The following is a 27,498-nucleotide window of genomic DNA, read 5'->3' on the forward strand; positions in this document are numbered from 1 at the left end:
TTAATCATCAGCTGATCATCATACCTCTGTGATGACTCTGATCACGTCACTGTCTACGGTGTAGTTGAGTTTCCCCAGCGCTGCATATTTGATCTCATACTCAGTTCCTGCTCTCAGATCAGTCAGAGTAACTGTGTGTTGATCCTTCAGCACAGGTTCAGATGTCCAGTCTGTGTCCTGCTTCGCTTTATACAGTAATCTGAGCTCCACTGTAGCAGGACATGATGGAGGAACCTTCAGAACCACATTTTGACCTTTGACCTCTTCAGTGATTGGACGGGGTGGTTTGGATGGAGGAGTAAAGCAAACAGCTTCTTCACATCCATGTTCATACAGGAGAATGCAGGAACCAGGATGATTCTCCATTTCTCTTGATGACACAATGAACCTGTCTTGTTTACAGCTGTTTGAATTGACCAAGTTCTTAAATATCTTCAAGTTTCTCTTCATGGTATTTTTGATCTCAGCAGTGAGCCAAGAAGTTTGCTTTGAATCAGGGATCTTCTGATCAGTTTCTCCTTGTGTTGAAGGACTCAAGTAGGCAGTTTGTTTAGAAAGAAGCACATCTGAGCAGTCCAGTGATGTAAACGTGTAACACACCAGGTTTCCAACATCCAGGCCCATCCAGATGGCATCTATGTTGTCTTCCACCTGTGCACCATAATCCTTTAGCCGTCCGAGGACTGATTTAATGATCTCAGACTCTCTTTCTCTTTCTTCCAGCCACTCTGCAAGATCACTTCCTCTGAATGGAGATTTGTCATTTTCTTGTAGAAGATCATTCAGTGCAGTTTCCTTCATCTTGTCCCCGCGGATGTCTGGCAGCAGAAAGCCGAGTTTCTTCACCAATGTCAACTTATATGTGTTGCAGTTTTGATTCATTTCCAGAATTTTATCATGAAATGCATCAAATGTCTGAGCAGGAGAGTCTTCTAGAAGATCACTGCATTTCATCTCAGCTGTATTTAAACTCTCAATCACTGATTCAGTCTTCATGATTAGATCCATGCTGATCTCCTTCAGAAGTTTTGAGGATCTTGAGTGAAGTTTGTTCAGAGGATAAAGCCAAACTTTCAGAGGAACTGCCAGCTTTTGATTTTCTCCCAGTAGTTTTGGAAGATCAGCAAAAACATTCATCGCATCTTCAAAAGAGGCTGGGTTAGATTGTAACTGGAAGTCTCCATAAAATGTACATGTGAAGTTTTTGACTGAAGATTGTTGGTCTTCATTCATGCTGAGATTAACATTTCCAGCTATTGAAGCGATGCCCTTTAGTTTATCTAGGGCCATGTTTACTTCTCCATCTACTGTGGTTTTGTCCTCATTTGTAGAAACTTCTCTGTCAAACACAAAGCAGGCATCTGCTCCATACAGTATTCCTGTCACTACATGAGTGGCAATATCATTATCATCATCAGGAATATTTTCAGCAGGCAACTGGTTAATGACCAGTTCTTTAAACTCGCTGGTTGAATGATAATGTAGCGTCAGTCTCTGCTGCTTGAAAGACTTCTTGGTGTCATTGAGATACTTTGCTGCTCCACTTACACTGATGAGTCCACTTAAAAGACTCAGTTTCAATTCGCCACCAATATTTAGTAATTTAGATTTATCCTTAATGGAGTCTGAAGCTGTGACTTTGAATCTTGTAGCAATTTGGCTACGAGAGGAAATATTCTTCTGAAGATCCTCTGGTTTCCAACATCTAAAGCCTGAAAAAGGAAAAATGCATCTGCAGTGAATTTATTAGAATCACATTTTATATCTAAAAGCTCTTGTTGATTTGGTTTCTTTTGTTTTTCGCCTGGCATTACGATGTGTTTTTGTGATTCGTTCAGTTCAGCGTTAAATACAGGTGGCAGCAGGTCAAAAACATTGTGATCGGATTACCAAAACATACAGAGGTCACCAGAAACACATGTGACCATATCGCATTTTTAGTGTAACTATTTTTAATACAAAGTTCTGGCATGAAACTCTAAATGGTGCAGGCTCATAAGTCCTTTACTCAATCTGCTAGTAATCACATTGTTATCTATACAGGTTTCTGTTGCATCAGCAGCCAATGAACTTGCTACATCTAAGAAAAGTGTTTTACTCCATATCACTGAGCATGTTGCATGGTCTGCCTCATTAAGTCTACGTCGTTCTTAAATTATATCTTAAGCTGTAGCTTAACATTAATACCTGTTTCCTGAAACATTTTTAGTTAAGTATACCTTCTGTAAGTCATATACACAAGGTATACTTATATATATATATACAGGTGCTGGTCATATAATTAGAATATCATCAAAAAGTAGATTTATTTCACTAATTCCATTCAAAAAGTGAAACTTGTATATTATATTCATTCATTACACACAGACTGAAATATTTCAAATGTTTATTTCTTTTAATATTGATGATTATAACTGACAACTAAGGAAAATCCCAAATTCAGTATCTCAGAAAATTAGAATATTGTGAAAAGGTTCAATATTGAAGACACCTGGTGCCACACTCTAATCAGCTAATTAACTCAAAACACCTGCAAAGGCCTTTAAATGGTCTCTCAGTCTAGTTCTGTAGGCTACACAATCATGGGGAAGACCGCTGACTTGACAGTTGTCCAAAAGACGACCATTGACACCTTGCACAAGGAGGGCAAGACACAAAAGGTCATTGCAAAAGAGGCTGGCTGTTCACAGAGCTCTGTGTCCAAGCACATTAATAGAGAGGCGAAGGGAAGGAAAAGATGTGGTAGAAAAAAGTGTACAAGCAATAGGGATAACTGCACCCTGGAGAGGATTGTGAAACAAAACCCATTCAAAAATGTGGGGGAGATTCACAAAGAGTGGACTGCAGCTGGAGTCAGTGCTTCAAGAACCACTATGCACAGACGTATGCAAGGCATGAGTTTCATTCCTTGTGTCAAGCCACTCTTGAACAACAAACAGCGTCAGAAGCGTCTCGCCCGGGCTAAAGACAAAAAGGACTGGACTGCTGCTGAGTGGTCCAATGTTATGTTCTCTGATGAAAGTAAATTTTGCATTTCCTTTGGAAATCAGGGTCCCAGAGTCTGGAGGAAGAGAAGAGAGGCACACAATCCACGTTGCTTGAGGTCCAGTGTAAAGTTTCCACAGTCAGTGATGGTTTGGGGTGCCATGTCATCTGCTAGTGTTGGTCCACTGTGTTTTCTGAGGTCCAAGGTCAACGCAGCCGTATACCAGGAAGTTTTAGAGCACTTCATGCTTCCTGCTGCTGACCAACTTTATGGAGATGCAGATTTCATTTTCCAACAGGACTTGGCACCTGCAAACAGTGCCAAAGCTACCAGTACCTGGTTTAAGGACCATGGTATCCCTGTTCTTAATTGGCCAGCAAACTCGCCTGACCAGAAAATCGCCAGAAAATCTATGGGGTATTGTGAAGAGGAAGATGCGATATGCCAGACCCAACAATGCAGAAGAGCTGAAGGCCACTATCAGAGCAACCTGGGCTCTTATAACACCTGAGCAGTGCCACAGACTGATCGACTCCATGCCACGCCGCATTGCTGCAGTAATTCAGGCAAAAGGAGCCCCAACTAAGTATTGAGTGCTGTACATGCTCATACTTTTCATGTTCATACTTTTCAGTTGGCCAAGATTTCTAAAAATCCTTTCTTTGTATTGTTCTTAAGTAATATTCTAATTTTCTGAGATACTGAATTTGGGATTTTCCTTAGTTGTCAGTTATAATCATCAAAATTAAAAGAAATAAACATTTGAAATATATCAGTCTGTGTGTAATGAATGAATATAATATACAAGTTTCACTTTTTGAATGGAATTAGTGAAATAAATCTACTTTTTGATGATATTTTAATTATATGACCAGCACCTGTATATATATATATATATATATATATATATATATATATATATGCTGTAAATTCTAACAAGTTCAGTTTACTTAGAAAAAGTTTGGAAACCGAATGCCATATTTTTGCAAAGCAAACTTGAAGGGAAACCTTAAGTTAAGTTAATGATCTGCTAAAAGTAAAGAAAGCAAACTCTTCCCAAGTAAATTAAGTATATAGTTAATGTCAATTCTAGTTAACATACTCTAGAATATTTACTAATCTTACTTAAGATTTAATAGTAAGATTACTAGAGGAATTCCATTTAACTAACAGTTTTTTAAGCAAATATCTTAAATAGCTACTATTATTCTCAACATGGTTTTAATCCTGCCATTTTAAGCTATGGAGACTTAGAAAACTATGTGCAATCGGTTTCCACTTTTTCTTTAAGTAAAAAGAAAGAGAAATAGTATGTTGTACTGACAAAAGCTTTGTTATATACAGTAGTCAACATTTGAAGTGGATCAAAAAAGTTAATCAAAGTTGTCCTAAGAAGAAGGTTTTAGGACAACTTTGATGAAAGGTTTTGATGCACTTCAAATGTTGACTACTATAGTTCACTTACAGGAGAGTACTACTAACTAACTAAAAAAAAAAGAACATTGTTGTGGTTTGCACACTGAATGTTGAGATCTGTGTGTAGCTCAAGCACAGTTGCTGTTACAGATACCCAATTAAAAGTTTCACAAAACCTTGATAACATTAGTGTTAATGCAAACATTTTAAAACATCACTATTGATTACAAAAATTGAACATCTAACTAAACAATGTTGAGTTGGAAACCAAATCACCTCTTAAAAGTGATCTATTTATTACTTATCTTCCTTTGAAACCACAAACTGTGATTTCTTGATGCACTGCTGCACCAAGATGGAGAGAATAATAAAATCTTTAACGAAAGTTCCGAGTGCCCAACCAAAGGGAACATGAATCACCATAATGGTAAGTAAAAAAAAATTTTTTAGGAAAATCAACATCAATTTATGAAGTCAGCTTATGATGTTCTCTCAAATTATACAGTTGTGTTGACAATTAAAAATTACAGATGACTTGGGAAAAGAGTGAATGTAACTGCAGACGTGAAGGAAGTGGGTGAAAAGTCAATTAAGATTAAGATTTGCATATATATATATATATATATATATGTATGTATATGTACTGAATAAGCATACAAGCCAAGTCAGAAAGTCAACTTTATTTCTAAAGCACTTTATACAATATAGATTGTTTCACAGCAGCTTCACTTATGTGTAAGTGCTGACAAACTCCCGTATGAAGTGTTGTTTTTGCAAGATATGTGTGATGTTTTGCATATTGCATGCTTTGTGGTTTTGAGTTTTCAGAATTGGCATCATAGTTTCAAAAACTGTGTAAGCAATTTGAAAAAAACTCTAAGTATCTTTTGGCAAGTTCGTAGTTTTACTGTGTATCAAAGATATTAGCATTAACTTTTACTGTCTATGTGACTACATTCTTGAATAAGTATATTTACTCTTTACTCCAATACATTTGTGATGAGTAATGCAATTACTTGTTACATTTTGCATGGTATATGTGACTTTTTTCTGCAGATCTTTATTTCTACAGGGAATTGAAGGTATTGTATCTTGTGTGTTTTGCCCTTACTCACACTTGTCAACAAAGCTACTTGTATTAGAATGCATAGCAGGTAGTTGCTGAATTGCAAATGTTTCATATTAGTCAAAATCTGCTAAGGGGTAATTATATGTAATAAATCATGTAAAAACCGAGAAGGAATTTTAATTTATGGAAAATTATCATCCAGTTATACATGTATTACACCATTTCAAAAATTCCTAAAGATCCTCCCTACATTGTTTCGAGGATAGGTTCACTAACAGAAAAGGTTTCCCAGTTTATTGATTATGAATTACAGCCTTATGTAAAAAAAAAAAAAAAAAAAAAAAAAAAACTTTTGGACTAAAATACAATCAATACAAATTGAATAAAATGATTAGTTGGCTACATTAGATGTCTCCTCATTATATACATCTATTCCCCAATAAAGAGCGAAGCAATTATCTACTTTATAACTCCTAAAAATTCTGATAAATTCATCAAATTCATTACAGAGATGATCATCAAAAAATTATTTTGTGTGGCCTGCTCAAAGATAATTAAAATCAATCAGTTGTACATTCTGGAAAAGTGTATCTTGTTAAATCATTAATTACTTGCTCCACATCAAATGTAAATGCTCTTGTCCATTAATTTACAGGAAAAACTAGTCGTCCACTACAAACTTGTATTAGTGAACACTGATCTGTGATTAGGAGTTGTGATGTCCATTTGCCAATTGCCGGACATTTTCACGATCATGAAATTAAAGATTTAACTTGTATATGTATTAAAAAAGTAACAAAATCTAGAAGAGGTGGAAATATAGAGAAAAAAAACGTACAACGAGAAGCTTATTGGATGTATCAATTAAAAAGTATGTCCCCTCTGGGTCTTAATGAAGGGGGGAGATGCATTTGATTGTAATCAGGGCTGGATTTTCCGATAGCATTGTCTCTTAGCGTGCTACTAAGACTCTAAAGTTATACCTGAACTGAATATATACCTTTTCTAGGCGTGTTATCCGAACTATACCTTAGGAGGTTGCTTAAGGTATATCTTCTTACATGCAATGTTATCAGGTGCTTATGGCAAGCTGTTTTGACTTTTATTCATTTTAAGGATATGAATTCGTGATATCAAAAATTTAATTCTTGATATCAGGAATTACATTTCCACTAGTAAAACTAGAATTATCTGTCATTGTATTTTCACTAGTGAAATGTCACCATGGGCTGCCCTTCAAATTCATTTGTTGATATCAAGAATTAATTTCTTACTAGTTGAAATTCCAATGTCACATATCAGAAATGCATGTCTTACTAGTAAAAATCATAATTTTTGATATCATTAATTACTTTGTTACTAGTGCAAATATCTTTTCTTGATATCAACAATTGAATTGCTACTAGTAACAATGTTCATTTTTGATATCAATAATTTGATTGTCACTAGAGACAATGTTATATCTGATATCATGAATGTGATTGTTAGTAAGAAAGCCATTTTAGATATCTGAAATTATATTGATATCAGAAATACATTTTCAGATATCAAAAATGAAGATTTTTACTAGTAGCAATTCAGTTGTTGATATCAAGAAGTGACATTTCAACCATGGTGCCAACTGAATTCTTGATATCAAAAATTCACATTTTTACTAGTAACAATATAATTATTGATATCAAAATGTATGATTTTTACTAGCAAGAATTGTATTTCTGATATGTGAAATTGGAATTTCAACTAGTAAGAAATGAATTCTTGATATCAACAATTGAATTTGAATGGCAGCCTATGGAGACATTTCTATAGTGAAAGTACAATTACTGATATCAAGAATTGAATTGTTGATATCAAGAATTCATATCCTGAGAATGGATAAAAGTCCAAACGGCTTGCCATAGGTACTGACCATGGCGCTGGCGCTGAATTGGTTTATCAATGGCTCGAGAATCGATAAATCACTCTATGGAGGGGCTGCTTCACTGCGTTAAAGAGGCACTTCAGAAATTGCATTTATCAGCGCTAAAGGGATCTTATAAAAATAATCCAAATTGCAAACTAAATTTATATTGTAATTTATGTATATTCTAGTGTGGGTTTAAGGCGACCATTATTTTAGAAGGTATTAATTCCTTGGAGACGCGTCATGCAGCTGACAGATATGTAGGTATCGCGTTTATACCGTTTTTCCTTTTTATTCAAAATATTCACAAACTTGTTAACTATGTCATGAATTTAAAATATGTGGAAGTGAATGTGTTTTGTCGCGCGATGAGTTTGCACCGCAATTCAGAGATGTCGGATTTATGAAATTTTCCCAGAAATACATAAAAGTAAGTGACTGGAGAACTGCGAGAAGAATAGAGTAAATAATGTGTATATGATATGAATAAAAGCCTTCTTCAAATTTTATAATTTAAAGGGTTGTTATTGCAGCTTCTATAGACATCAGCGTAAATTTCAATTTCTTTTGAAATTTCTATTCATCTAATAATCATCTAATAAAAAAACAACAACAACAACAACATTGATAATCATAAATGTTTCTTGAGCAGCAAATCATCATATTAGAATGATTTCTGAAGGATCACGTGACACTGAAGACTGGAGTAATGATGCTGAAAATTCAGCTTTGATCACAGGAATAAATTACATTTTAAAATATATTACAACATTATTATAAAGTTATTTTAAATTGTAATAATATTTAACAGAATTACGTTTAAATACACCCAGTGTTCAATTAGGATAATGACAAAGAATAAAATGCAAAGATTCACTGCTAAATTCAGATGTGCTTTAGCGCTGATCCAGAGACAGACGCGCTTGTCATGTATCACAACTATTCAGTGTTTTTAACCTCATCAGGCTTATTTTAGGATTCAGACATTTAAATACACATTTGAATGAAGTACTAGGCCACATAAAAAAGACATTTATAGTTTGTTAAAATCATATTCTATACACAGATGTCTGTGAAAGCTGAAATATTAACCCTTTCAATTATATAATTTGACGAAGTGTTTTATTCAGATACACATTGTGTATGAAACAATAAAGTTTACTCTATTCTTCTCCCAGTTCACCGGCTACATCTATATATTTCGGGAAAAAATTCGTAAACCCGACAGCTCTGAATTGCGGTGCAAACTCATCGCGCGACAAAACACATTCACTTCCACATATTTTACAGTCGGAATATATCATAAAATTCATAATATAATTAACAAGTTTGTGAATATTTTGAATAAAAAAGGAAACACAAAATAAACGCGACACATATCTGTCAGCTGCATGACGCGTCTTAATACCTTCTAAAATAATGTTCTAAAATGGTCGCATTAAACTCGTGCACGCTAGAATATAGATAAATTACAACATAGATTTAGCTTGCAATTTGGATTATTTTATAAGATCCCATATTAGTCCTGATAAATACAGTTTCTACTTCTGAAGTGATTTTTTATAAAGACCACTGCTTTCACCCATAACGCAGTGAAGCAGCCCTGCATAGAGTTTCTCGAGCCATCGATGTCAACCAATTCAGCACCAGCGCCATGGACAGCACCTGGTAACGTCGCATGTAAGAGGACCTCCTAAGGAGTTCGGGGAACACGCCTATGGTATATCTTCAGTTAAGGTGTATAACTTTAGAGTCTTCGTAACGCGCTAAGAGACACTGCATTATTGCACTTTCAACAAATGCCATATGTATTTTGGTACCTGGTATTAATGCGTCTTTTCTGCAGTCGTACAGCATGCCCAACTCGAAGGATCTCCCAAGAGCTGCAGTTTTTATCACATTCACTCCGACTGAATCCATACTAAAGACAACCAGATGAGAAAAACAGATCAGTGAGATTAGTTACTGCATGTGAACTACCACAAAAATATGCTGACATGCTGAGAAATAAAGATATAAAGAATAAAGATAACTTTACACCGAGCGTCCGAGATGCACAGTTTGAGAAATAAAGATGCTGAATGCAGAATTTACATTATTTAATACTCTCTCTCTCTCTCTCTCTCTCTCTATATATATATATATATTAAATTAATTAATTAATTAAAAATAAAAAGTCCCTAAAGTATGGAAGCTGGGTTGCTTGTTTCCAAATAATAATAATAATAATACTACAGTTAATTTCGAGTTTACATCTCACAATTCTGATATTTTAAACAGGTGTTTCACCTGTATTTTGAATCAAGCATTGTATTGTGTTATAGGGTTGACAGAAGTATCCGTATATTTAACCGATTTCTTTTTTTCTGTATTTTTATGAATATCATAATCGGAGATTATAGAATAGCAGAATAGCAACATTAGTTAATGCACTTGTGAACTAACATGATTTTTAATAAAGGTTAATAAAAGCCATTGTTCATGTTAACCAGCGTCAAAAAATGAGAATGTGTTATCGAAATATATGCATTATGGAAATTTATAGAAATAAACTAAAATACGAATATTATTATCATTATTATTAATCTGAATAATTTATTTGTGTTTTAAACGCTAAGTTTAAAAACAAAAGTATTTAAAATAAGTACTTGCTATTCTGAACCTGTAGCTCGTGCCCTGTTTATTCTACATCGTCATGTTTTATTAATATTAGCATTTTCCATACAGTCTTGGCATCTTTACAGGTTTAATCTGTGACTGATCTCAGACCAGGTAAAATATTGAAATATTATTTAAAATGATTGGAGAAACAAGTTCCAGTGTGAGACATTTTTATGTATTTTATTTCTTATGAACATTCTTATAAAGTATTCTTATAATGTATTTCAACATAATTCTTCACTCACCTTCTTTCAGTTTATCCTGTTGAAGAGGAGCTGAACTTGTCTTTAGACTAGTGAACAAAAGCAAGACGTTTAAATGTTTCTCTGTACAAACGACAAATGAGTTTGTCGTGATTTTATTTCTCTGCGACTGACTTTTATTTGCTGGTCAAATTACACTTTTTTTAAGTTCCGCTAAACCATTTTTTTTTTTTAACAAAGGTATAGGCTTGGAAAGTACCCACATCCTCATTGCTGTTATTCTGACACCTTTATGTGACACTTCAGCGCTTTCATTTCTCAGCATCATTTACTGGAAATCATGTCCTTTCTGGTTCAGCCACTTAACCTCTTGTTTACAAAACAGGATTGGCATCATACAGAAACAAACAGCAAACAAACAGCACATATACAACATATTCGTTCTGTTTAGGCTTTATTTGATTAAATCTAGCTACAATTAAAACGTCGCAGATGTTCTTTTCTGACGAACTAGAGATTTTCACTTAGAAATTGCTAGAAAATTTCACAAAACAATTACAAAGAAACAGAAAGTAACACACTGGATTAATCGTGAAATTTTAAGAAGAAATAATTTTCTCAATAATCTGTTTTATTTACAAGTTTGAAAAACGTTTTTTACAGCATTGTTTACATTCGTTTATCTTTCAACTCTTTCAAATGAACTGATTTCTTTTGTCTTTCAAAAACTAGTCATATTGAAATTTCACTTTCTGTAGGCCTAAGTGCAATTAAACTACTGCATAAGTAAACTTAGAAACGCACATACATCCTTACACGCAGGGACGTGCACAGACATTTTGGGGGGCAGGGGCTCAATCAGAAAAAAGGGCACTTCTCATAATTATTTATTTAAAAAAAATAATAAACCCTTAAATATATTAAGACAACTCTGACTTCCTTACCAATTTATTTTAATTCCCCTACACTCACGCAATTGTTTTATACTCCACAGATTTCTACAATATAATCAGTTCACACAGAGACCATGTTCTTCTTTAGTGTTCACTAGGTTTATCACAAGAGCAGGCAACAGCAAAGGAAACTATGCCACAGTGTGCATGTTTTCTACTATTTTCAAGTAGCTATATATTTAGAATAAATGACCGCACCAAGGAGAGGGACATAGTTTCACTAATAATGTTTATTTTGCACAAATCAATAAATCGTTTTAATTCTTTTGGTGTTATTGGAATACTTCTTTCATCTAGTGGACAATTTTAAGATTTTGATCCATTTTTGCTGCCATGTCTTTTACTCTAATGGAAAGAAAACTTAACCCTAACCCTACACATTTAGATGGTGTTTGTTTTAAGCCTACTACCATCCGTCTGTTTGCATCTGTAAATTTCTTCTAAATTAACCAAAACAAGCTAATCTGCATATTTAAACACATCAAGAGTTTTTTTTCCTCTGAAATGTTATAAATACATTATATATTATAACAAATGCCTGCAAAGGACGCCAGAAGCCTGCTGATTTTTGTTGTTACACAGCACAGCAAGATCAAAGCCAACCACCATAATTAAAAATATATATTATTAGTTAAATAATAATATTCAGCCACTTTTTTTTTTTTTTTTTTTTTTTTTTTGATAGAAATGCTGCAGTCACTTTTATTGATGTTTTATCCTGTGTAAGCATAGATTTAAGAATAGCATTATGTAATGCTGTATTATGATTTTTAAATAGTTTTAATAAATCGTGCATCCTTAGAAAACTGTATAATAATGCGGTTCATGGATTCGCGTCTGTGAAATGCTCCTCTTCTTGTATTGACAGCCCTACAGATATCTTTACCATGGTTCAAAACGCAATGCATAGCTCATTAAAATAATTGAAATTTTAATATGACATAAATTACATTAATATCAAATCAGGCAGATGCGTTGATGGTGGTCAAACTATTAACGCGGCGTTAAACGTATAAATAATCTCATCTAGGATCCATCTAGGCAGGGCCGTGACCACCATAGACATTGATATAATTAGAAATGGCCAAACCCCCCAATAATTAGAAATGGCCAAATCGTCCCCCCAATATTTGAAATTCTTGCACTGCTCTGCTGCACTTCATTACAGCTCTCTGCATGTTGTTAGGATGACAAAGAGGTTTAAAAGTTACATTTTTAGTCTGGTCTGCCTCAGCTGTCTAAGAACGCTCGTCAATGATTGAATCTGAAAATGATTGAGATGGCCAATCGAATTAAAAAGTAGGCGGGGTTTACGTTCTCTTTTTGCTCGTGCACACAGTCTTCACAGAACAGACGGGCGCGTCAGTCGATCGCTTAAAGTCCCGGGTATACTTCACTTTCCGCGCCCGGACGCGTCCGCGCATCTTTTAAAGTATACTAAACCACGGATGCGCGCGGATGACTGAGTTTGACACATGCGCAGTACAATTTTTTCTATACTCTTTACCAGACATCGTGTCATCAACGGGACATTCGCTGGGCAGGATGGGAGAAGAAAAATAGTGCATCCATTGCAACATAGTTCAGAAGATACACCAAGAAAACAGGAATGAAAAACGACGGAGAAGGCATTTACTCGTCTTGTTTTTGAATTGCTCTTTACACACTGTTCTTCGACGACTGCACATTGTACTGTACGTATTGCCACCTAGTGGACTCTTCTGTCCTACTTGCGCATGCGCTGTTGCACGCGCACCGTCCGCGTGGTCTCGAAATTTGGGCTGCACGCGGACGGGATGTGCGGCCAGCCCTGCACGAAGGCGGACGGCCGGAGTATACCCGGGGCTTAACGCCATTGCGGAGGTTATATTTTTCCGGTAAAATTACAAAACAACTGCACACAAACGTGTCCCTGCTCTTGATATACAACCATTGATGGACATCTTTGATTTTAATGAGGAGAAAAAAAAAAACTATGCGAGGGCGGATTAGAACATGCAACCTTTGATACTGTTAACAAAAATCTACCCCAAGACCATTAGGGAATTTAAATATTTATTGCGGATTGATATATTTATTCACTAAACTGAAGAATCTCGGAACTAACAATAAATTGTATTGTGAAACTATCACATTAAAAATGAGTTCTCAATATACTATTGAAATTGATTTCTGGACATCGTAATTTTATTTTTTTTCTACAGTTGTTATTGTACGTATCTGATATAGCATTGTATTAGCAGCAGTTTCGTTCACTGTTTTGTTTCTTTATGCTTTATTTAAAAAAAAAAAAAAAAAAGGTCCCCCCGATGTTCAAGACGTGGTTACGGCCTTGCATCTAGGGCTTTTTTCTTTTTCGTTTCTCATCGCCAGACAGCTGTTGTCTTTTCCCGGGCATAGTTGTCACAAGTTTTCAGCCAGCAGCAAACATGAGGTGGGGCGTGGCGCGCGCACGTGCGAGAATGAATGGCGTGTCGCGGAGGGAGGGCTGCTGAACTCGACAAAGCCGTCCTGATATATAGCATTTATTATTATTTTTATTCAGTAAATATATTTTTGACAGGGAAGCTGTGCACAAACAGGAATATTTTTTCATTTATTTAAAAAAAAAAAAAAAAAAAAAAAAAAAAGAGCACCCCAGAAAAAAGGGGCAATTTCTCTCGAGGAATAAAAAGGGCAGGGGCTCAAGCCCCCTTTTATGTCTATGTGTGCACGTGCCTGCTTACACGATGAATTAAACATGAAGTAGGCCTATATCAGGGGCGTTTCCTCCGAGGAGGCAAGGGAGGCAATAATGGATATTACAAAAATAAAACAACGCAAATGTTACAAAATTTGACATCAAAAAGTGTAAAAGTCACTCGTTTTTCTAAAGAAACCCTGTCAAACAGCGACACCCGCAGGTAAAGTTACAGCGGTCCGCGTCTCTGTGCCTCCCTTCAGCTCATACAGTACATAAAGTATTGAATGAAAATGTCTCTGAAACATCTGTGTATTAGTCAAATATTGCATTTATTTTATTTAAACTGTGATAAAGTATGTAAACGCAGCGCGAGCGTCACTATGAGAAGCAGAAAGTGTCCGACGCGGCTACTCTCGCCGATCGGTTACATCCAGCCGCAGCCGATGTCGAACACACACCTAATAAAATAACATCATACAGACGTTGAAGATCTACATTTGATATAAAAGATAGAATATTATAGAATATTTCACAAAATTATTATTATTATTATTATTTTTTTTACTGTATTTTGATAAAAAAAAAATGCAGCTTTAGTGAATCTTCTTTCAAAAACTTACAGACCCAATGGTTTGGATGGTGTGTATATAATTTTTAAAAAATACATAATTTAAGGTAGAAATACATATTGTATTTTCACTTAATCATTTAAAAAATCATAAAAGTTAAATTGAAAACTGAATAAATTTCACATTTGAAGTTGAAACACAAACTTGATTATTTAATCAGTATCACAGAAACAGAGCTGTTTCATAAGAGCTGTCATCCACTCGAGCAGGACTGAAGAAACAGCACTGAGTAAAACATACAGTGGAAAAAAACATTTAGAGAAAAAGATTTAAAAAAAACATGTCATAAAACGGTGATTAAACTGTTCTCTCGAGGTGAGTGTCTCATTATTACTGCACAAAATATATACTTATTAAAATATTAATACAAAGAACTCATCTGGGGAACTCCTCCTGTGGAGTGTACTTTTTTAAAAGTTTAATTTTTTTCAAAGTTTACTTTGATTTTAAGAATGAATGAATAATAATGAATCACATATTTATGTATTTATGGTAGTTTTTATCATAAGGTCTATTTCTTGTCCCTTATTAAGAAAAAAACACAATAAAAGATGCTAAAACAGAGTTGAATTCATTATAGTGATCAAAATGAAACACAATGTCTGTTGTCAGTGTAATGAAGTACACATGAGGAGAAAATGGAGGAAAATAATGTTGTGGTATTTGAAACCCTGAACATATGGCCAGTCCATCACATGACATTGTCCATCAGAACAGGATCAGAATAATAAAATAACACTATTGTGGGCAAATAATTTAGTGTTAAAATCTGGCAGGCGAAAAGAGATTTTACAACGTTTTGACCTTTTTCTGGGTTGCCAATTGACGATCCCAATCAAATAGTCTCCCATTAAACAAAAATGATAAGAGTAAAACTTCAGGATGGTAAGCATTAATAAAGTCGTATGAGTCTCATCTTTGGACTTTCAGAAGTATCAGTGAATGACACAATCTGGTTTATTTTTCAGTTTTTCAGTTTGTTCTTGATACTCTTTCATCATCTCTGTGAGCTCCAGAACATGCTGCAGTTTTCTTTCTGTCGACTCATTAAACTCCTCTGCTTGTTTTCTGGCTTCATCTTCATGTTTCTTCTTCATCTCCTCTATTTCCTCTTAATGTTTCTGTTTCATTTCATCTCTCTCTTTCTCTTCTCTCCCTCTCCTCTGTTTTTCTTCTCTTTCTCTATTCTCGCTCTCGTTTCAGATCTTCAATCCTTTTCTTCCATCTGTTTCTCTCTTCTTCTCTTATTTCATCTACTCGTTTTCTTCTCTCACACTCTATTTTTCTCTCTCGCACCAGTCATTTACAATCTCTTTCCATTTTAGTTTTCTTTTCTAAATATTCTTCATTCTTCTAGAAGCGCATTTGTGAGGTCAGGCAGTGATGTTGTCGAGAAGGCCTGGCTCACAGTCTCCGCTCCCAAAGTTGGGAGCATGAAATTGTCCAAAATGTCTTGGTATGCTGAAGCATTAAGAGTTCCTTTCACTGGAACTAAGGGGTCAAGCCCAACCCCTGAAAAACAACCCCACACCATAATCCCCCCTCCACCAAACTTTACACTTGGCACAATGCAGTCAGGCAAGTAGGGTACAATGGGGCAAAAGGCGCCTTTGATTTTATTTTTCTCTAAACCACTAGATGGCACAAAACTTGATGGCACAAAACTCAAAACTTGCCGCAGCACTTTCCTAAATATTGCTTTTCGAAAGCACATGCAAATTTGTCTGATCTTTGACATGATCACAGGCAGCAATGCAAAGTTGATTCTGAGGTAGTTTGATCTAATATTTAATGTTTTTAAAAATGTTGTTGATTTAAGTAACAGATGAGAATCCATTAAATTAATGTTTGTATTTTCAGTCTTCTTAATGATTTTCAGTTTTGTTCAAGGTAATTAAAGCAACAATTTTTCAATAAAGAAGAATATGTAAAAGTATGGTATTTGGGGTAAAAAGTGGACCTGCTGTTGGGGCAAAAGGCACGATAAATTACATGATAATGAATAGCTGGGTAAATGGTTAGATTTACATAGTAAATATCATATATCAAATGGGTATCCAACTTAGAGATAATACCCATATTTGTAATGAAACAATCATATTTTAAAATATGATATTAATCATATCATAATAAAATATAATTTATTGTTACTACTGTAAATCTATAATAAACAGGCTATTATGGGATCTCCTTAATGCCTTCAGAATTATTACTTTTTAAAATAATTTTGCTTCTGTATTTTTAAGATCTATTTTTATATTTACATAGGCCTATTTTAATGACAGTATATTTATTTAACAAAAATGAATTCTTTTATTTATAAAAATAAACAGAAAATAGAACAAATTTTGCAAAAGTGATTCTTTTGAACAAGTATTAACCTAGACATTTTTTAAAAACATATTATTTTAGCTAAAGTATTTGTATGAATACTGTGTGCTTTTGTGTGGGGCATCTTTTTTTTTTTTTTTTTATTTTTTTTTTACAATTTTATGTTTCTTTCATATAAGATATCATTTTTTATGAAAAGCTATGCATTTTTTCTTATTTTTCTACCTGCCAGTGAAACTGTGCTGTTACTGAACTGAATCAACATTGAACTGAATTGAGTTGATAATAATGACTCTTTTAGAGCTGCTTTACCGAATCTGTGTTCGTCTCATAACTGAAGAACTTAAGTGTAAGATTATTAATGTTATTGTCCTGTTTATTACAATGAAGCTGCTTTGAATCAGTCTGTACTGAATAAAGCGCTGTAGAAATAAAGCTGACTGATGATTCTGGTTCGTTCAGCATGTGTTGTGATGTGTTTAGTGAGAGTGTCTGTACAGATGAAGGTGTTTGTGTAACTGGATAACAGATGCTGTTTCTCATCTTAACGCAGTCAGATCTTCTGCTCCTCAACGGTGCTGTCTGTGTAGGGAGTGAAGCAGCTCACTGCGACTCAAGCAGAACTAGAAAGGTAATGACTAGTTAAATCTGTGATCAATCCAACTTAAAAAAAAAAAAAAAAGATTTCACATTTTATTATACAGTAGCCTATTTCAGAGTACTTTCCAGTGTTGATGTTTGTTGTATGTCCAGCAGATGGCCCCAAATCTCCATTCAAACAGGTGAGACGCGTTCATTCATACAGAGGCTTCATCAGTCTGATCACGTGAACGTTATTACACCTGTACAGCATCTGGGTCTGGGAGGTTATATTTCTGACCAGTGCTCGCTTGTATCGTACCCGAACTTTTTCTTGCGATCAGGTGTTGTGCCGAATTCAGGTAGCGACTTCAACGAGGGGGTAATAATTTTGCAGACCCCCGAAAAAAAAATGCGATTAGCTCCGTAATCGGAAGTACACGACTTCATGATGGCTTCAGTCCCTTTTAACAGAATAATAACACAACCCAGTAATTCGGCATAGTGACTGATGACTCGATGATCGAGTGGGCGGGGCTTCTTTAGTTCAGGTGCGTTCAGACAGGTGTGTTAAGAAGAAAAGACACCGGCTTCAACTGGCTTTCTAGAAAGATGATTTAAAAATAAGACTGTTGACGACATGTTAAAACAAACATGCGATCCTCTGTGCTACTACTATTTGTTGGGATTCACCTCGCATTTGCCGGTGAGTTTATTTTGGGTTTAGATGTAGATTCATTTTACTTTTGACGTTTAAAAACTAACGCACAGAACTTCCGGTTTGGCCAGAACGGAGCTTATCTACTGTTTTTATCTATTTGCATTTATCTTTAACGTTGGAAGTAACTTTTATCATTAAAACAAATGTTTATTTACTGTGATCAATATCATATTTATGTGGCCATTTGTGTATTTAAGCAATAAAGACCCATATCGTTTGTCTGCTAGGTATTTTTACTTTCATTTTTGTGCGTTTGCAATTGTGTTCAATAACCTGTCAACATGCTGAACAAAATTACATTTGTAGCAGTTTTGCACATTGACAGTCTGAGATATGGGAGTTTTGTGTGTATCTTTGGATAGTTTACTAAATAAAACACTCTTGACATCACAATTGTATTGCATTACGGTATTTTAACTCCACAGTTTTTACTTAAAACAGTCTTCATCAAAAATGAACAATTATTCAGTTATTTGTAATATACAATGCCATTGTAAAAAATTGTTTCAATAGAGATAGCTACTTTTTGATAGTTAGCTTACATTACAGCTTAAAACTTTTTTAGGAGGGTAGTTTGAATGTAGCCTAACTAGTTTTACTTATGAGTAGCTTGTCAAACCAGTTTCAGAGTAGATTTCCCATCAGTGTTCAGGTGTTGATTGTAAAGAATGCCTGTCAAAAATGCTGGCAACTTCTTTTCTCTCTCTCTCTCTCTCTCTCTCTCTCTCTCTCTCTCTCTCTCTCTCTCTCTCAAAAAAAAAAAAAAAAACTGGTGGAGAAAGAGTTAAAGGTATGTGTTGTAGCTGTATATCTCAGTGTTTATTAAAGGTTCTTGGTTATTTGTTCTTATTTGTTGTCATACAATTCTCTTTTGGAAATGCTACATGCTCGCTGTGACAGAGATTGACATAAATATCACACTTCTAAAAACTGGGCAGGTTCCTTGAGAATGAACCTTGTTTGTGCTCCTTCTATAATGCAGAAGAAGAATCAGTCATTTATCATTCTCCTTGAATCTCTGGTCAAAAATTACCATGTTGTGGAGAAAAAAAAAAAAAACATACAACAACAACAACAACAAAAAAACACGTCTCAGAATATCTTGTGTGTGAAAAAGTAGGCTACACAAAATAACTTATGAATTAGTTTGTGGTTATTATAGAAAAGCTGCATTTGTTGGCAAAATGGTAATATTAGTTGTGTTATACAAGCTGTGCTTGGAATAATAATTATGCAGGCAAACATTAGATTTGATGAAAATTACACTAGCAACTTTAAAACAAAATAAAAGTCAGCCACGTCAGGATAATTAACAGTTCCAAGCTTGACATATTACTGAAATATTGAAAGTTTATCATAACATTTATTTAACAGATGCCATGAGGATTTTATGATGAAATTTCCTAATTCTTGACACCAATGTCAATTTCACAAAAAACTACAATGAAATAAGAATAAGAAGCTAATCACAAGCAATAGGACAAAAAAAAACTACAGGAGAACAAATAAATAATAAATGCTAAAATCAGACATTGTATAAATTAATCAAATCAACAGCTCTCAGAAACAGTCTCTCGCGCATATGGAGAAATGAGTTGTCTTTCACTGCTGACTGTGATTCAAAGGCTTAAAATCACTTGTTTTAAACCACAATGCTTAAAAACACATGCTAATGGATAAAATGGTTGGTGACAAGGTGGTTGGTGATATAAGCCCATTTAATATGGCTGATTTCTGTCCACAGGAAAACACTCTTTGAAATATTTCTACACTTCTGTGTCTGGAGACGAAAATTTCACTGCAATTGGTCTGGTTAATGACGTTCAGTTTATGTACTTTGACATCAACACAACGAAAGCTTCACCAAAAACAGAATGGATGAGAGAGAATGAAGAATCAGATTTCTGGGACAGTCAGACATATTCATTGATTAAACAACATGACTGGATTTTAAACAAAATCTGGACAAAGTCAGCAGGTACGGTGAACACATCATCACAAGTACATTCACACATAATATTTGGCTTCTGATAGCATGACCCAGAATGAAAAATCAAATGAAAAATCCAACAGGAATTTAGTGCATGTTGTTGAATAAAATGTTACATTTACACATGTCTATTGTTACTGCCAATATATGTGGTTGTCGCCTTTCACTTCAGATAACAATTGTTTCTTTTAGAGCGGCTTGTGTAACCCCTCCTGGGACTCAAACCCTGGTCTCCGGCATGGGAGTCGATTATGTTAGGGACAGGTTTGACGGTATGGGTAGGTTTAAGGGTGTTTTGTTTTTTCTGGGTTAGAGATCGCAAACCAAAACTGGACCAATCAGCTCTGAGAAAAGTGACATATATCTGACACAATAAAGCCACTCCCCCTGTATCTCCTGCTTCAAACTGCAGCAGTGTTTATTCCTGCCTTGTAAATATTTCAGTTCATGATAGTTTTACATAACAATCTCTTCATCAATCAAATGAAGTCAATCACACTGATGCTTTTCCATGTTCCGTGTGATTGGCTGTTTGCCTCACAAACTCTGGATCAAACCTGAGTCGACAGAGAATGTTTATACCAAGCGTTGTGCAACAGCTGATCCTGATCTAAACCAGGGGCCTGTATCATGATGGTAGTTGAACAAACTCAGGGTTATAGGATTAGTTTCAAGTTGACAAAACCAAACCACTCCAATCTGGATTTGTTGGTACCATGATGCTGATCATCAACTTTCTCTGTCAACTCAGGCTTTGATCCTGAGTTTTTGGAGCGCGTGCACATGAATGCATGACATAACTGGTGAACAGCCAATCACATGCCTTACAGGAGAGATAAACTCTGATTCACTTCTCGCGAGAGAGCCAGCACGATTCAAAACTCTTTTGCTAAAAAATGAAAAATTTAAACACATTTACACTAATGGAAAATACTTGTCTTTGAAAGAGGACAAATAAAAGAAATGATTTTTCTCTATCAGCGCAAGTGAAAGTTGTGAAGTTGATAGTCGATAATATATAGCGATACTCAAACATACAAGGTCACATGTAGTCATATTTAAAGAGTATATTTACACCTTATTTATATTACATATGATCTATATATATTAATGTTCATTGAAACTAAATGCCTAATAACAACAGTTAAACTAAACTTGCATGTGTGTAATAGATCAATAAAAATATAGATCAAATAATATTTAAAATCATAAAATAATTCTAATTATCATTAAAACCAGACAATTTCATCGTTAAATATTTGTTTTTACTATATAGTGCCCTTTAATTTGGAGGAAGAGAAACTGGGGGAGTGACTTTATTGTGTTGGGTGTGTCAGTGTCACTTAGCTTACATCTTCTTTGTGCAATTTCAGTTTGAGATCTCTGAACCAGAACATAACCTGCCCTGGAGCAGGTTAGCTGTGGAGCGTAAGTTACTATGGTGATGATCACTGCTAAAAGTCAAGTTACTTTCATGGTACCTAAAACCCAGTATTGGGGCAAACTAATCTGAAAGCCAGCTAATCCGGCTTCATAGTACAGGCCCCAGGTTGAGTTTGTCTAGTTCTGTCAACTCTAAACCTACTCTGAAACTCAAGAGTTTGCTCAACTAGTTTCATTCAACAGGCCTCAGAATAATAATAATAATAATAATAATAATAATAATAATAATGTTTTATTTATATAGCGCCTTTCCAGGGCTCAAGGACGCTTTACAATGTACAATTATCAAAGAAGAGATAATGCGAGTAGACAATGATGAAAGACAATAATGGACAGGGAAGCATACAGAAGAATAGAGTCAAGTACAAAAATACAAAACAGGACTTAAGAGACATAACATAACATTCAGAGAAATATTAGTAATAATGCAGAGCAATCAATTCATCAAATCAGAGGAATAACATTCAGAAAACAGGTGAGTTTTGAGTAATGATTTAAATTCAGAGATATTATTAACACAACAGAGTGAGCAGGAAGAGAATTCCAGAGAAAGAATGAATATTATATCGCATACAGGTGATACACTCGTTTAGTCTCTCTCTCTCTCATAATCCTCTACTACACAATAAGCTTCAATGAAGCGACTCAATGTTCCTTCGTTACTAGTTTTAAAGTGATGTTTTAGAATTAGTAATGGAGGTTTGGGCTCAACTGTTAAACTGTCAACTTGAGATTTGAATCCGTGGCGGAAGGAAGTAGTTCCTCACAAAAGAGGGTTTTAAAGATTTTAAAAGATTTTAAAGACAATCTGTTGTTTTTTCTTGTTTATTTACACACTTGAGCCGTCGAAGTCAAACTGTTGCAAGTGGTACTCACTGCAGAGTCTATGATGGCCGGCTCCTCCTCTCTGGACGTCCAGTGGGGTGGAGAGATAGAGTTGTGGGTAGGGTTAGGGTGTGGTTAGGGTGTGGTTAGGGTGTGGTTGTACATTCGCCCCTCCTCACTGGACGTTAGCTCCCCCTCGCTGGACGTCTAGCTAACGTAAGCTCCACCCATTTGCTCTGCAGTAAGTACCTTCTCAACTGTTGTATAAACGCAATATCACAGTTGTTTGTTCACGTAGAGTGCATCATTCATATCGTCTCCTCAGGTGAGCACACATACCAGATAACCTACGGCTGTGAATGGAACGATGAAACTGGGAAAACAAATGTGTTCCGTCAGTATGCATACGATGGAGAGGATTTCCTGTTTCTGGATTTGAAGAGTGATAAATGGATATCTCCAATGATGCAAGGATTCAGAGCTCAAGAGACGTGTAACAATGCAACCGACCGTCTTGTGCACTGGAAACACTACCTTGAAATTGATTGTATCGACACTTTGAAGAAGCTCCTGCAGCTTGGAAAGAGCAGCCTGGAGAAAACAGGTACATGATTATTATCAGTGCATAGAAATGACACTTTAAAATCAGTCAGAGCTATAGAAATTTATATTCATATTTATAAGTAAATATGAAGATACATATTCATGATGATACATGAAACTCCTTGTAATTTGCACCTTGATAGCATGCAAATATTTCAGCCCATTTTTGCTTGTACACTCTCACAAAGGAACATGCAAAAGCTGTAACTGGGGCAGTGCCTTCCCAAAAGGTACTTTTGTACCTTTCTAATACGTACCTTTAAATGTACCAATATGGACCTTTTAGGTGCTGTACCTTTTGAACAGGTACCTTTCCAGTGGCATCTTTTGTACCTTTATTCTTTGAGTGTATAGAATATAGTATATGAATTTTACAAAATGAACAATAATGTGTTAATCTTTAAAATGAAGTGGTGTATAAACACAAATTTTGTTTCTATAAATGATGATGATGAATTACATTTTCACTGGGAGTGTTGAATTTTTCAGTGTTAATGAAATCAACATTGATCTAAAAGTTGTTTTGTATTCATTTCATTAAGTATTGTTATCAGATTTAAAATGTTTGATATGATGGTAAAATAAGTGACTTCAAGGCTGTGTTCAGACTGCAGTCAAAACTGGATTTTTCCTCAATCAGATCTTTTCAGGCAGACTGTCAGCACTAGTGATCAAATAAGTTTGTTTTTTTTCTGTCCAGACTTTCAAGACCCATCTGGATATGCAAAAAATAAACTTACGCTTGACATAACCTTTCAGTGTCTCTCTCTAGTCTCTCCTCAGGTGTCTCTGTTACAGAAGAACTCCTCCTCTCCAGTGTTGTGTCACGTCACAGTCTTTTATCCCAGTGATATTACAATCACCTGGATGAGAAACGGACAAGAGCTTTATAAGAATGTGAAGGTTGGTAACCTTCTTCCCAATGAGGACGGCACCTTCCAGAAGACTGTGACCCTCCAGGCTGAACCTGATGAGTGGAGGAAGAATGAGTTCAGCTGTGTGGTGAAACACCAGAACAAAACCATCAGAAAGACTCTGACAGAGAATGAAATCAGGACTAATAATGGTAAGAGACTTTGTACAAGTAGAAGCCAATGAATGTTTTCTCAAACCACTATCAGAGAGACCAGAAGATACCAATGAACCGCTGCGTCACAATGCAGACACAAGTATGAGCTCGTAACTCCTGTTGTTTCCACACTGCACTGGTTACTGATAAATATAGCATTGATTTTAAAATTCTACTATTTGTTTATGAAGCCCTCATTAATTTGACACCTCAGTACCTGAATAACCTGCTTCATCCGTACACTCCTTCTAGAGGTTCGAGATCCTGTGATCTCTGTCTACTTACTGTTAAAAAATGAAATGATCGCGCCTTTACAACTGCAGGTGTGAAACTCTGGAACAGTCTTCCTCTTCACATTAGATTTGCTCCCTCCGTTTCCACCTTTAAATCTGTTATAAAGACATATTTATTCTCTCTTACATTCAATACACCTTAATCTTTGCTGTGATTGTTTTATTACTGCTGTGTGTTCCATAGTCTTTTTTTTAATTATTTATTTATTTATTCATTTTCCTGTACAGCACTTTGGTCAACATTGGTTATTTTTAAATGTGCTTTATAAATAAATATTGTATTGTATTGTATTGTATTGTATAATTAGTTTTTGTGTCTTCAGAATTTTGTCAAGAAGGTGTCAACCACTTATTAACATTGAATCTTTCAGCAATCTGATGTATGTTTTCAATAAACAGAAACCGCTGCTCCGGTTGACATGACTGTTGTTGTTGTTCCTGTGGTGATTCTGTCGCTGTTGCTGTTGCTCATCATTGCTGTCGTCGGGTATTTGGTATATCAGAGGAAATTGAAGTCAGGTGAGAAACAGTAATGTTTCATGATTATTATCTTAGTACTAATAGTCATATTATGTAGTATTATTTGAATTAGTAGGACAGAACCAGTTTCTTTTTTAATTGTTCGTAAATCCTCTCCTACATAAATGTCCCTTAAAGGGTTAGTTCACCCAAAATGAAAATTCTGTCATTAATTACTGACCCTCATGTTGTTCTACACCCGTAAGACCTTCGTTCATCTTCGGAACACAAATTAAGATATTTTTGATAAAATCCGATAGCTGTCTGACTTCTCAATAGACAGCAACTTCACCACCACATTCAAGGTCCAGAAAGCTACTAAAGACATATTTAAAACAGTTGAAGTGACTGCAGTGGCTCAACCTTAATGTTATGAAGTGATGATAATACTGTTTATGCACAAAAACAAAACAAACATAATGACTTTATTCAACAATATCTTCTCTTCTGTGTCATTCTCATACATTAGTTACATCCAACGCTTCCAGGTTCTACATCCGAACACCGACTCATTATTGGCCGGCTCCTGCGTCAGCATCACACGGATGCGTTGTGCTGATCACATGACCAGCTTTGGCCAATACTGAGATGGCATTCAAACGTAGAGCCTGGAAGCACTGGATGTAAACAAGAATGACACAGAACAGAAGATATTGTTGAATAAAGTTATTATTTTTGTGCACAAAAAGTATTCTCGTCTCTTCATAACATTATGGTTGAACCACTGCAGTCACTTCAACTGTTTTAACAATGTCTTTACTACTGTTCTGGACCTTGAAAGTGTTGATTATATTGCTGTCTATTGAGGAGTCAGATAGCTCTTGGATTTCATCATTTGTGTTTCAAAGGGCTTACGGGTGTGGAACAACATGAGGGTGAGTAAATAATGACAATTTTCATTTTTGGGTGAACTAACCCTTTAAAGCAACAATTTATGTAAATCTAGTTTTTGAACAACAGAAATTCTCACTGCTCATGTTTCATGACTAATGCCTTTTGAGAATTAAAATGTTGGTGACATTTTATTTTCAAGACCATTTTTCTTGATTATTGAACTTAGATTTCATTTTGATTGTTTTTCAGGATATGTTCCTGCTAAACGTGAGTACCCTGTAATCTGTGTTTGGTGTAAAGGTCTCAGAGGTGGCCGAGCTGTCTATATAGAATAATGTATTATATTTATATATTTAAACTTAAAATGTTTTGGTAATGTAAAATAAATTCTGACATGAAGTAAATAAAGATTATAGTATTATACAATGAATCATCGTACAATTAATAGTTCTGTAAACACTGTATGAATAAGATCTCTGCAAATCCAGAAGAAATTCTGGAATGAGTCGGAATGACATTTTAAAAGTTGATTTTCTGTTGCAGCGTCTCTCAGTGGCTCTGAAAACTCAGTTCAGTCATCAGTAGTGGCGTGAGACGTGAGTTACTGTTTATTGATCACTGCAGCCGTCTGGAGCAGACGAGGTGAAGCTGATGTAATGTGTGATTTTGATCATTTCAGGAGATCAGACGGATGATCGAGGAGAATCATCAGATCTCACTCATATGTCTACTCTCATCTTCAGTTTTCTTCATTCATCACATCATTTATTCACTTTATGAATATCAATGTACTGTTTTATTTTTTTATCATTATGTCTTTTTCTTGGATATATTTTTAAATGAAATACCTTTTATTATAAAATGTACATACTATGTATATAAATGTATCTAACAGGGTGACTGAGGGCCTTTCAGAACAGTGATTATTCATTTGCCTCGCTGTCAATATGTGCTTATATTTTACTGTTTATTGATATATTTGTTTATTGATATTCCGCTTCAATATACATCTTTTGAGTGATTTATAATCAAGTAATTAATCAATATGTATCCTTCCAAATAAATGATTTGAATGACTTCTTCAACTTATGTTAAAGCATTTATTTTCCTTTTCATCTTCAAACACTCGAGAATAATGATGAATATTGTCTGTACCTCTCACTGAGAGAAAACTACAATTTATCAGTATGTTTTGGGGAAGTGTCCTGTTCAACCAACTTCAGCCTTCAAGTATCTGTGTATCTGTGCTGTCTTCATTCATCACAGATATGATCTGTTACAGTCATAGACAAAATATATATATATATATATATATATATATATATATGACAAACTCTTACATGTACAAGTCTATGATGAGCTGAAGCTGAAAACATCATCCATCTTATGAATGTTCATAAGTTTGATAAAGCTGCTCTTGGAAAGCAACTGAGAACAGATTGAAATGTTATTATATACTTCACAGTATTTCTATTAATTCAGAAAGGTTTTAAAACATGCCATGGTCTGTTCTGGAGGTCAAAGCATGTTTGATCTCTTCACATAATGTTGGTTTATAAGAATCCTAATTTAGTTTTCACGTGTTCATCATTAACGCTCAATCATCACTTCATTTTCTCATTAACTTCAACACTGTTTCAATGTTAATTTTTTAACTCTCTCGGTGTGGACACACATGAACATGTAGGCCTGGGTTCTTGGGGTTTTGCTGTGCCCTCCATACTGACATCTTCAGTTTATTCATGTGTACATAGAGGTAAATATCAAGCCATTATATCATTATGGTCA

General features: G+C 35.0%; 2 protein-coding genes across 10 annotated transcripts in view; one reads left to right on the forward strand and one right to left on the reverse strand.

Annotated features, from left to right (window-relative positions):
* LOC127509865 (putative leucine-rich repeat-containing protein DDB_G0290503) overlaps positions 1-10,438 on the reverse strand; it is a 427,110-nt gene extending 416,672 nt beyond the window's left edge. For 2 of the 4 annotated variants that reach the window (XM_051889046.1, XM_051889043.1), the window contains exons 1-3: positions 10,281-10,424; positions 9,195-9,295; positions 25-1,712 (exon numbers count right to left, since the gene is read on the reverse strand). In XM_051889046.1, the coding sequence (XP_051745006.1) occupies positions 25-1,712; positions 9,195-9,294 (1,788 nt within the window). In that variant the 5' untranslated portion in view covers position 9,295; positions 10,281-10,424. Of the gene's footprint in view, positions 1-24; positions 1,713-9,194; positions 9,296-10,280 lie in introns of all 4 variants that reach the window. The other 2 variants (XM_051889042.1, XM_051889045.1) reach the window with 2 other exon arrangements.
* Positions 1-26,795, forward strand: part of LOC127509969 (DLA class I histocompatibility antigen, A9/A9 alpha chain-like) — a 421,940-nt gene extending 395,145 nt beyond the window's left edge. For 3 of the 6 annotated variants that reach the window (XM_051889399.1, XM_051889396.1, XM_051889397.1), the window contains 4 exons: positions 24,757-24,876; positions 25,960-25,977; positions 26,254-26,306; positions 26,390-26,795. In XM_051889399.1, the coding sequence (XP_051745359.1) occupies positions 24,757-24,876; positions 25,960-25,977; positions 26,254-26,303 (188 nt within the window). In that variant the 3' untranslated portion in view covers positions 26,304-26,306; positions 26,390-26,795. Of the gene's footprint in view, positions 1-17,758; positions 18,120-19,878; positions 20,113-22,717; positions 22,997-23,767; positions 24,062-24,756; positions 24,877-25,959; positions 25,978-26,253; positions 26,307-26,389 lie in introns of those variants that run through there. The other 3 variants (XM_051889398.1, XM_051889395.1, XM_051889404.1) reach the window with 3 other exon arrangements.
* Positions 26,796-27,498: the final 703 nt, after the last annotated feature.

This window comes from Ctenopharyngodon idella, chromosome 3 (assembly GCF_019924925.1).
Source record: "Ctenopharyngodon idella isolate HZGC_01 chromosome 3, HZGC01, whole genome shotgun sequence".
NCBI lineage: Eukaryota > Metazoa > Chordata > Actinopteri > Cypriniformes > Xenocyprididae > Ctenopharyngodon > Ctenopharyngodon idella.